At 35.4% G+C, this 12,903-nt stretch overlaps 1 protein-coding gene across 3 annotated transcripts in view; it reads left to right on the top strand.

The window, feature by feature from the left end:
- LOC140161266 (uncharacterized) overlaps nt 1-12,903 on the top strand; it is a 260,421-nt gene that overhangs the window by 78,001 nt on the left and 169,517 nt on the right. For all 3 annotated transcript variants that reach the window (XM_072184733.1, XM_072184731.1, XM_072184732.1), the window contains exons 5-6: nt 3,437-3,529; nt 12,474-12,510. In XM_072184733.1, the coding sequence (XP_072040834.1) occupies nt 3,437-3,529; nt 12,474-12,510 (130 nt within the window). The remainder of the gene's footprint in view (nt 1-3,436; nt 3,530-12,473; nt 12,511-12,903) is intronic.

The following is a 12,903-nucleotide window of genomic DNA, read 5'->3' as shown; positions in this document are numbered from 1 at the left end:
AAATCAAACAATGAAGTGTCCCTGTGCAACAGGTGGATGTGTATCTGACAACCTTACCTTCATCCTAATTATAGTCTCAAACCGTTACATGATTTCTTATTCTGAAATTAACCCAATCCTAGATCATCCTAAACCTTCATCCTAAGCCCAATTCTAGTTCATCCTAAACCATACCAATCAGGTTATCCAAAATCTAATCTTTGTTCACCATAAACCTAATCCTAGTTCATTCTAAACATAATTTAAGTTCATCCTAAACCTAATACTAGGTTTTCCTAAATCCAATCCTAGTTCATTCTAAACCGAATCCTAGCTCACCCGTACCCAATCCTAGTTTATCCTAAATCCATTCCCAGCTCATCCTAAACCTAATCATAGTTCATCCTAAACCTAAACCTAGTTCATCTTAAATTAAACCTAATCCTAGTTAAATCCAATCCTAAAGTTTGTTTGGCTTATAAAGCGAAAATTATTCAACTTTTGTTACAGCAGGCATTACAAAAGTCCCAACTTACACTCGCGTAAATTCAAGCGTGCTCCAGTGCGCCCAACTGTGTGCAGAGTGGATAAATGAATTTGCTTCCTCCCGGATTCTACATAGTCCTCATCAATTCCCAATACAATCCTTGATAATCCTAGCCCTAATCCTAACCATATCCACAATAATTGTTTATTCTAACCCAAACTCCAATCAGGTAAACATAAATCTTGAAAATTTTTGTTTTTACTATTATTGGGTCTTTCAGTTATTCAAATGATGCTCAATGAATACCAAAACAGGATGTTTTTTCACATTTTATCTCCCATTTATTGTCACATACCACATACTGCATTGTCAAGAAACAGGTCAGTTTTGTCCACTCCTCTTTAAGCTGATTGTCGTGTAATCTACACCTGTGCTGCCAGTCTAGGACCTTAGGAGGAAACAGGAAGTTGTAGGTAGAGTTTAGACTAGCAAAAAGTGTTTGGATTAGGGTATAGGGTAGGTTGGTTTGGGAGTTTTAAGGCTCCGGTATAATAACTAGAGCTTAATAGTTATCCCTGATCTCAGCTTGTGTCTGAACCAAGGTAGCCATGTACATGATGTACAGCTTTCGCCACAAATGCAAAGTCATTTTCAGGAGTGTTTAAAATTTTGTGCAAAGTCTTTGAATAATGCAAGTAAATTTGGGTTTTTAATGGGGACAAGCGTTCTGGCGGTGGGGGGGGGGGTCCCCATGCCCCCCTGGCACCACCACTGTTTATTATTGCTTACAAATTTATTGATGAATTGTGCTTTTGTGACACAAACGTGTATTAGTCTCATCATGGTCTCATCTAACTGAGATTTCTCAGATCCATATCAAAGATCCTGTCAACTGTAACTGACTAGACTTCTAACTTGGTAGGGTGATAGAGTATAATGATCGCTAATGCTGTATAGTTTTGTTGTGTCAGGGTATTCACATATTTATAAAAAACCTAATGCGCATATTTGCATATTTTGTTTGAAAAATGGTGTCTTCCAATTAATTTGTCAGACCGGCTCGTGAAATGGAACGACCCAGCTAGCTAGCCTTAACCTTATGATTTTATTTCAACAATTGAATACATGAATACAAAAGCCACCTAAGTCCATAGGAAGTGATTTTGAGAGAAAAACCTGTGTATCATTTTAATTCCTTCAGTTAGATTTACGTGCAAATGAGTGGATTAACCTGTATTGGGTATGACGATTAGCATTTCAGGGACTTCATGGGGTTCATTTTAAATTTTGGACTTAGGTGGTTTTTTGAATCATATACAAAGACAACAATGTTAGAATGAGATTACCACTAGTAAGATAATACAAAATAAAGCACACAGGTATGTATACTGTTGATAAGCATTCTGCCATGTAATATAAATCACACACTTTCCTTTATTAAACCCATTTTTTGTTCAAAAGTCACTCTCTAGCAATGAATGTGTTACAAGTGGACTTTTATACATAATGGATTTCAATCAATGTGTTACAAGACTCAAATCATGGAATTGGGTGATTCTTTCATACATGCTATTTTTCACATGCTTAATAGACACAGAGAATGAATTTGAGTTGTTCTTTCATACATATGACAGGCCTATGTATAGCAACAATTTCCCATGCTTAACTCAATTTGGCCAAAGTATGGACTTAGGTGGCTTTTGTATTCATATATTCAATTACATGTATAGGCTGTAAATATTTAGTATAATATCTCATGTTTGCAGATGATGCATTTCTAATAGTTTTCATATATTTTGGTACATTAATTGTAAGTAAGTTAGATAGAACAGAGTACGGTATATAAGCTCACTGGTTTGCCAGCTGTAATGATATTTGGATGTTATATGCATGTAATAAAAGTATCAATAAAAAAAAAAAATTAATTACATGAAATGAAACTGCAAATGCAGCTGGGGAATGGCGATGGTAATGGGCTGGTTGGATCAATTGGATTGTGTACATAGTATATTTTTTTCAGGTCTTGAAAGTATTATTCAATGATTTAACTGTACAAATATTATTCCTGCATGTTCCAGAAATTGATTTCTGAGCATAAATGGGTCAATTTGGTCATATACTAGAGGATGCTTACTTCATAAACATCATGTTGCTCATGTTCATTATGTGATGCATCATATATGTGGAGCAGCCTTGCTAAGGAAAAAATTAAATGTGTGTAATTCTTTTCAAATGTTGAAATTATTCATAAAAGAAAAACTCTGAAATTTGTTTTTTGTTTTACCTTTTAAACGTAAATAGATAGGGTAAAATATTTCCACTTAATTTTAAATGTCATTTTATTAGATTTTTATTTCTGATTTCACAAAATTTCAAAATTGTCAACCATTTAATGATTTTTCGACCACACTGTTCTCTGCTTTAATTAGCTGGATGTGATATGTACCTAAATCAAGATTACTGAATTTCCCTCCAAATACCCGCAGATTTGAGTTCCGAACACTTATTTTTGAGAAATATTCGCTCAAAATGGCAAAACATGACCCTACTTTATTTCATTTTATGTCCTCAAAACCTATTCAAGAGCCCTCATTTTTAGTAAACTGGGGGGGCTCTTACCTACCATAATTATGTTTCAGAACACCCCCCCCACCATTCAGCCCATGTCAAAACCTATTTGATAAATGAAATTACCCAAATAGGTTGACATGTTTCTGCAGACAACATATCGATCATTACTCTAGTATGCTTCAGGCATATAAATTGAGCAAGAAAAAGACATGAGGAAAATGAAAAATAAACCTATTTGCCTCTTGTTGCTACATAACATTGTGTTAGATTTTGTTTATTGTTTTGTGGCTTAACATATATTAATCATTTGCCGTTTACTCGTATGTATGTTGCTTTTGTATCTGTAAACATAATTTGTTAATCATGCTTAATTTCCTGTATGTTGTTTTGTCGTTGCAGTTCATGACAGATATCAAGTCTCCAGTGACGGCTATCCAAACACCCATCAAAGGAGACGCATCCTCTAAATTCCCATTCAGCCTTGTCGATAAGGTAAGGTGCTGGCTGCCAAATATAAAAATGATTAAACAGTTATACACTTTGCCACTCTTTATTATGGGTTTGGGAGAAAAAAATAGGGTGTAAAAGCACCAAAATTGTTAATATTTTTTGCATTTTGAAAAATGATTGGAAATTGTACCATAAATTACGTTTTTTTGGTTTTTTTGGGAAAGAAAATGTATAAAAAACCATTCAATCTCTTGACCTACCCTATTTTTTTCAGCCATTACACCAATATAACACTATTTTAGGCCTTATTGTAAAACAGTTCAGGTGCTTTTGTGTGCTTGACATAGAGATTAGTCTGGGAGAGTGCGGACTCAGCCATGTTTATGGGTCGCTTGCGGAGAGGAAAATGGATACCTATGGATTATTTGCCGTGTCCGATTGTCCATGATAATCTTCAATCTTACATGCATTAGTGTTTCTAATATGTGTGCAATGCGTTGCGCTGATCAAGCGCCCTAAGCGCTATACACACCATATAATACTCATGCTGTAAGATGAAAGTTTGTTATTTGATTTGGGACATTTGCCATAAAATGTCAGAAGTACACAGTTTTGGTATCCATACATGACAATCCAGTATGGCAGATTGACCATAGAGTTATGCAACATGGGGCTTTTCAGAGGGAGTCAAGCTTGGTTATTTTTGTGTTTTGCAATTGTATAATTTAGATGTATTGTACAGTGAATTACCATGAATATTGGTTGTGCCATATGAAGCTGTTTATTTCCAAATTTGCCCAATTTTGGCTTAAAAATTCCCATATTGACTTATTGAAATACAGAATTGCAAATTATTGTGCTTCAAATCTATTTGTCATTACGCCAAAATTGCAACATATGGCTTCTGAGTAAGCAGTGATTGCATTGAACTTTTCTCTTTAATTGTATTTGATTCCCAGGGGTTTACTGTAATGATTGTAATGAAGAAGAATTAAATGGTATCCTGATCCTTTCAACAAGGAATAAATACGTGATAATATTTTTATGGATTCCATACATAGTTTTGTTTTCATTTTATGATGTCATGAAATCTGAATGATATTTTTCAGGCAGCTGGGCAATCCTCATTTGTACTCCTCTATAGCATCTTTCACATATTTCCCTCTAGAGAGAAAAATGATTCCTAAAAATTAGTCGCTACAAGAATGAATGAATGAATAACAGATCATTAAAAAAAGAGAAACATACAAATTAAATTTTATTATTCATTCCTGATACTATAAATAAATTCCGAAATAAATTTATACATGAATAGGTGAATAACAGATCATTTAGAAAAAGAGAAACAACATACAAATTAAATTTGATTATTCATTCTGGATACTAATAAAATATTACAATTCAAAGTGCATTATGGTTGTCAACCAGCTTCATGACATTGACACAAGTGATGACCTATTCAGCTGGCCTGATATTGCCAATAGAGGGCAGTCTAACATAACTTCACTGTCCTATCTGCTCAACTCGGCAATACTAATTAGAGATTCATGAAATGCTCATAGCTCATGTTCAACCTATGTGCTGTGCATGGACCATGTTCATGGAATCGACAATGTGCCAACGGTACAGATATCACATACATTAACCACATACTTCTGAACATGCTTTAGCACTCCGAGTCTATTTGCATTTTATGCAGAGCGGATGTTCAGGTCAAAGAGGTGGCACCCAAAAGCCATCTGAGAAAATTGATTTTTTTTTTGCGTAACCTGATCTTAACGCACCATGTCTGTGATGAATTAGTGCGATATATGATATAGTTGTTGTACATACCATAAATGATATGAAGTTAATCATATTATTGACTCTGATTATCTCCACACTATTATTCCACCAATGCAGATATTGAATGTTTTCTCCTCGGAGGCTTTTAATCACTTCAAACAAAAAAGCATTCCTTCGTTTTTATTAGGATAAACCAATTGATCAACTCCCATTGTTTTTTAATATATCTTCATTGTTTGCATACATAGGATTGGAGTCTGTCTCTATATTTTTTTCATCATCAGTTTAGTTGTGGCAAGGAAAATGAAGCTCGGATTTCAGGAGTTACCGCTCGCTAAATTACTGTGTGAAACCTAAGTCACATGTAGGCTATTCTCTCTCTCCCATACTGTTTTTTTGCCTGAATGTGGTGCACAAACAATCTCAAGGCAGTTTGAATTCAAATATCCCCACTATCATGTTGTCCCAATTCCCTTACATTGTGTTGGGATCAATTTGAGGTATAATCTTTGTACTCTACACTGCTCTAAAACGCATAATCCTCAATGTATTTCATCAGAGAATTTTCTTGTCTCATAAGACGCAATTCTAATGCTATTGATTACTTTAGTAGTATGTACCAAAATAAATAAACTGCCTGATTATTAAAACTTTAGTGTTTACACTTGAGGCAATCAAAGTGCAATATTGAATACATTCTTGATTTAATTTCTGCTGGTAACACAAGTTTTCCAGTTAAAGCTTACAACAAATTAGAATTTCCAATCCCTTTAATTTTACAAATAATATCTACAGATTGATGTTTGGTTTTTATGATAATTTTTTCCCAATCATCAGTCTGTCTTTCAATAATGAGACTAGACTGAATTCATTACCCTCAGGTATTCCTGGCTCACAATTTCTGTACTTCTAAGTTACAACAAATTGCATAATAGTTTCTGTATTGTGCAAGGAGGAAAGAATATTGTAGAGCTCTTACTTAGTACAACCAAGAAAGAAATCTGCTATTGAGATTAGCAACTTCATTAGCGTATCTGGCATTGAATATTGTGTTATTTTTTACCTATCGCGAAGTGGTTATACACAAAGGTACTATTTGATGCACATAAAGCAACACTGACAGTCGGGATTTCTATTAAATATTCAGGGCTATGTGCTTCATTTTTATGGCCTGCTCTGTTCAATTATTCTGTAAGAAGAGCAGGTTTTATCGTGTTTATGGATGTCACATACAAGAAAATTATTTGTTTAAATGACCATTTGAAGAGCTTTGTTGCAAACCCCCTTACATCCACTTGAGCAAATCATCAAAAAATCACTGATATAAGGTGGTTTTCAACAAAAGCAGTTTTTGGCGGGATGCTCATCCTACCAAAAACTGCTTTTGTTGAAAACCCCCATATATCAGTACTGTTTTTGATGATTTTTTGATGTTTTCTCAAAATTGCGCAAGATAGCAGGGAAATTTCAGCATTGTATGGCGAAAATTGATATATTTTTGCTGGAAGATTGATGGGGGCGTTTAATAGAGTAAATACGGTATTAAACTTTCAATTTGACCGCTTTTGTTGTGGCCCAGGTTCAATTCCCTGCAATGCCATAAAAGTGAATGTGGTTGCCGATCCATGACTCTACTTGCAGGTTTTTCACCGGGTTCTCTGGTTTTCCTCCTGCATTCTAAAATCGGACCTCTTTCCATATTTGTGTCCCATCTTTTCTGGTTCAACTTGTTGGGTTATAACTGTCGTGAATTATCTCTGTATTTCTTTCCTTTTCTGCAACTAATAATAATAATATCAAACAGAAGCAAGCAAAATATTGCCATCTGCTTCAAATTATCATTCATACATTTAAGTATATTTGTGTTAGAGAATAAATTGGTGTAATTTACCAGGAAATGCATGCACTTTGGGTTAGTTACTGTAAGCCGGAAATTTTTGCAATGTTTTTATTTTTGTGCTCTTCGCCGGAAAATACCTATCGGCTTTAATGTGAAATTGTTTGTATCGCGGACATAAGGAACTTCAAAACTGTTCCAAACAGTTCAAAAGGCGAAAAATTAATACGGCAAAGATATTATGTTTTACAGTACTTCATTAGTCAATATTCTAAAAGTGTAACACATAGTTTGGGATTGATGGGTTTCTGAATGTCCCTTTAATGAGTGATCAAAATATGCCATTAGTCTCAAGTCTTTGATCTGATCTTATTCGAAAGAAGGCATTACGGTGGACAATGTCACAGCATATCAAGTTTCCTTATATCCTTGTTCAGAGAGGTTGAAGTCTCTGACTCTTATCTTTTGATTCAAGTCATCTCACTACTCTTATAAATCTCTATACATGAAAGGACATGATTCAATCAAATTGCATGCTTTCTACATCAATGCTTTGGGGATTTCTAACAAGGCTCTTTGTGGGGAATTAATAAGATCCTTTTGTTTTAAAGGGAAACTAGAAAGCCTCTTGACCATTTTTTATGAATATTTTTTATGCCTGATTGGTGCAGTTACCTGTGAATTTGGCAATCTTAGCAAAAAACATCACATTTTGCTCTCTCTCAAATGACTCAATTGTTAAATTGCAATGATGTTAGAGATGGTGACGGATGTGTACGTTTGAAATATTGTTTGTGTGACATTTGATATTATCTACAATGTATAATGTAATTTTGGGACTAAATTTAAAAGTGCACACATATTTTTAACCCATAGGCTTTAGTATATATGGTGTAGAGTTGTGTGTAGAACAGTTAATACTGCTAAGATATCCAGCTATATACAGTAATTTATTGAGAGTATCAGGCCCATAACCAGGGGGGCTGGGGTGGACGCAAATCACCAAAGGCCCAAAAAGTCCCATTTGCGAGCATACCGGTGATCGAAAAATAGGGGTGTTTGTGCCTTTGCAATGGCATGCATTGGGTACAATATCTCATACACCACAACTTCAGGTCAATTTTCAGGGTATGATTGGTGAATGGAGGTTATTGAACAATGTCATTGGAGATGAGAGTATTTAGGTCATTTTAGTGGTATCCAATCAGTCACATCAGGTTCTCTAACATTCCCATTTGTCAGGACATGGTTCTTTGACCCCAATATGTTTATACATTCGTAGAATGACCTTTCAATGGTTTAGGTACAAAAACTGATTAATAAATAGGGGTTGTGGAATGATTCTGGTTCATAATGTCTCTCACTCAGCTTCTGTAATTATCAACCTGTGACTACATGTACAAGTGATTGGTTTAACATATTTAGTTGCTTTGCTTGATTTCCTGTGTGGCACCATCCAAGCAGGTCTACCAGGCATGTCCCGGTCTTGTTACGTTCATTACCGATACGCCGCGATGTGGTTAGCTAGGCGAAGAGTTGTCGGCTTGTTGAGGAAATGCATCAACTGCATTAATTAGTCATTGAACATTTCCCATCAGCGTAATGAATGAGTAAGAAGGAATAAGCTGGTTAAAGAATGTGACTGACCTGAAAAGGGAAATTCCCACTTCACATGATTTGTTGACATTTCTTTGACATGTAAAATGGTTTGCCTCTTTTTAAAGCGTTAGTCCTCGGTTTAATTTGTAAAAGGAATTTGACCGTAAAGGAGCTAGAAGGTCACAAAAAATGTTTTCTGGACTTACGCCCTCCCCACTGAATACATGAGTAGTTAATCGTTACCCTGCATTCGCAGCACAAAAATGCAGGGGAATAATTTAAGTGTGGTAATTTGAGGTGTTCTGTATAAACAGGCTCTATGAAATGTAAGAAACGAATTACATATTTGTATAGCTGTCCTGCTTTTGTGCAGCAAGAGTGGGGAGTGGATTCAAGGCCATTCAATCAAGGTGATGTGATGAAATCAGACTGTTCTCCTTTAATGATCATTCGATGACAGCACTAAGAAACAGTTGGCTCAGAGAAGATATCTTACCCTTCCCAGAATCCTTTGCAACATGACGCATCACCTCATTACATCCAATGACACTATTACTTTGTACAGGTTCCCTTTGTTTTCTTAAACATGGGTTGATAGTCAAGAAACAAACATATTTTGCAAGATCTGGATGTGCTCTGTTCATTGAGGAACTTTTTGTCACTATCGACCCTTGTTGCACTAGATAGCAAAATTGAAATTGAAGAAATGCATTGTGGGAAGTGTTTGATATCTTCTCTCTGCATTTTATCTCATGTTGTCTAACCCTCATCTACCGGTATTGCCTAGAAATATATAGTATTACATAAGTAGAATAGTCAGAAGAGGAAATCCTAAATGCAGCTCGGTAACATTGAAATCAATGATTCACCCCCATATTACTATGAATGTTCACTGGTCTGTACTTTTTAGAAAGAGGAAATGTTGAATATTTGATGACAACAAAATGCTCACATTTGTTTCACAAATAAACAAAAACATGTGCCCAACAAGACCGCTGGTCATAACTGTATTATGGTGATTTGCATTTGCCTAACGAATCAGTGGAATCTCACCTGATGTGATGTGAAATAAAGATATGAGTGAAATTCTATTTGTGTAAGGATACACTCAGTCAGGTTAAGTCACCTGAAGACAGGAAGGGACAGTTTGTGTTATACCATGATTCAACATTTGTCAATTGTTTTTACTTCATAGTCCTGGAAAATAAGCTTTACTAATTTAGGTACACAGTGTTTGATAAGAGAATAAATTGAACCAGACAGTTTAGAAATCTCTATCTCGCAAGCTACAAATTCAAGCAGCAATATGCGTCACTGTTTTTTAACTTTTATGCAAATTCAAGTCCATTTCTGACTGCACATCGCAGCACGATACAAAAACGGAAATCCGCACTGCAAAAACAAGTGTTTATATTTAAACACCATATTGTGTTTATCAGAGCAACACTTAATAAACACATAATTCATGTTAATGGTCTAACACTAATGTTCATAAATTAACACTTGGTGTTATATGTTTGTAATATAACACCAAGTGTTAATTTATGAACATTAGTGTTAGACCATTAACATGAATTATGTGTTTATTAAGTGTTGCTCTGATAAACACAATATGGTGTTTAAATATAAACACTTGTTTTTGCAGTGCGAGCCAGGTTTTTACAAGCTCGGTAATGAAAATTCTCATCGCGCGGTAGAAATTTTGGTCCGCGATGGAGTTGGATTTTGTTCAACTTTATAGCATCACGCTAATATCGCAGCCGTGCATGCTTGTGATTGGCTCCTAAAATATCAAGGTCGATAGAATGACCATAAAAGGAGATTTAAAACATTCTTCCCACGATGCTATGATGTTTTAAAAGCATCGCATTGAACTGCGATGTGGAGTCAGAATCAGACTTTTGGAAGAAATTGTGATTAAGTCTACCTGATGGTGATTTAAAAAATATGTACTTCAAGGGTTTGGGGCAATAAGGCAGTATCTGTAATAGCTGCCAGGTGTTATGACATTGAGATATATACAATATAGAATACAGAAATTGTCAAATGGCTGTAGGGCAGCTATTGCAGAAAGCTGGCACTAATCTCACCACTTGTAAGTGTGGGTACGTGCAAAATGAAACGTTAAATGCAATGTGTTGTTGATAATATACCTGGGAAGCAAATAGGCCTAAATACGATAAGCAATATTGACTCTTCAAAAAAAGAAACTGGAAAGATGAGATTTAAAAGGAGGCTGCGGAAATAGTGGGCTACATTTGTAAACATGACTGTCTAATAATAATAAGTTATATTGTACATCAGAAAAGGTGAAGGTTTGTTTCAGAACCACCGATTTTAATAAGGCTGCAAAAATATTTTTAACACACAGGGTGTAAAGTGTCTTTGAAACTGCTGATTAAACAAATGAGAACAAAAATGCTCCAAATTGCAAAGTTCAAGAAAAATAAATACGTTAAAATCCCACTTTACAGTAATTCAGGTGTGATGTTTCTCTTGCAAGAATTAAGAATGAAAATGAAAGTATCATATTAATTTGCATGAAAATTAATTCATTTGACAGATCATATTGAGTGTTTAGTAATAAAGGTATTGACAACTTGATGATTGGTAGCTTTCTATATGATGCATTCTCATCTATCACTGGAATAGACTCATAGAAGATGATATATTGGTGCACTTAAATCAAGAGTTCAAAGAAACCAATAGTATCTGGGATGCAGGCAAAGATGTACAATGAAGATGCAAATGGCGTCTTATTTCTCAGCAGTGGGTAGACCAAGTGACATATTTCTGAATGAATTTTGTCAGATGGATGTAATGTGTCAAGTTTGGTGGCTCTGTTGATTCCAAATGACACAGTATTGTGGCATGTGTTAAAACATGTTGAATTGTGGAATTCTGTTCTTCTTGTGATGATGCAAGAGGAGAGTTTCTTGAGAGTGATGGGGAAAAAGAGCAAAGAGATTGTTTCATATATTAAGTGTAGGTGCTGCTTTTGCCAGTCATAAGGGAAAAAGGGATGTAATGTGTCAAGTTTGGTGGCTCTGTTGATTCCAAATGACACAGTATTGTGGCATGTGTTAAAACATGTTGAATTGTGGAATTCTGTTCTTCTTGTGATGCAAGAGGAGAGTTTCTTGAGAGTGATGGGGAAAAAGAGCAAAGAGATTGTTTCATATATTAAGTGTAGGTGCTGCTTTTGCCAGTCATAGGGAAAAAGGGAGAATGAATGACAAACGAATAGACATTGAAATGTTTCTCTTGGCCGGATTCTTCAAAATGTGTAGTGTTGGTTTGTTTAGAGGTGTTTTTTTGGGGGGAGTGGAGGGGGTTAAGTAACCCTAATTGAAGCATATTGCTGTCCCGGGGTTGCTGTCCCTTTCTTTCATGTGAAGCAGAATGTCCTAATCCATTCTCTAGCAAAGCCCACTCCCTGGGTACCTCCCATGGATCACTTAGGGTACCCTCACCAAATTAATCCGCCACTGTTGGGGTTCAAATAATCCAAAAATTTTATGTTTTAAGAAACATTCTAATTTTAATATTTTATTTTAGTATAAAAATCATCTGTGATGTCAGTTTATAGAGATGGCCTAATTCATTGTCCTTGAGACAATGACACATCTGTCCTGCTGATCAGTCTTAACTGCCATATTAATTGCAGCTCAGTGAAATGAGTAATTAATAAATTATCCTTGGACATTTTCTCCTTTAATAGTTTTTGTTGACTCATTGATTTGTATTTGTGTTTTTGTTTGGCAGATCAAAGGACAGCGGTCAGGACTCAAACCTATCCTGGGTAAGTAGTTTCCATTGCATAGTTTCTTGCCACTTAAAGAGGAAACCCTGTCACAGCAGTTCTTCTGGGGTGAACCAAACCTGCCGTTATCAAATTAATCAGTGACAGAGTTATCTCTGAATTTGACAGGTGCTAATTGATACAATAACATGAAAACATCAATTAGCACCTGACAAATTCAGAGATAACCTTGTCAGTCACTGATTAATTTGATAACTAGGATGGTTTGGTTCACCCCAGAACTCTGGCGGGGCTATCAGTGATTTGCTGAATCAGAATCTTGTCTGTATTAGGCGAATCTTTACAGTACCGTACTCTAAAAGAGTGTTACCACACCTATACATTTTACCACAATATACTCTGAAACGTCTGATAGATCAAAAGTGTCTTAAG

This window comes from Amphiura filiformis, chromosome 9 (genome assembly GCF_039555335.1).
Source record: "Amphiura filiformis chromosome 9, Afil_fr2py, whole genome shotgun sequence".
In the NCBI taxonomy this organism is placed as follows: domain Eukaryota; kingdom Metazoa; phylum Echinodermata; class Ophiuroidea; order Amphilepidida; family Amphiuridae; genus Amphiura; species Amphiura filiformis.
The sequence above is the reverse complement of the archived record's forward strand: the minus strand, read 5'-3'. Positions and strand labels throughout refer to the sequence as shown.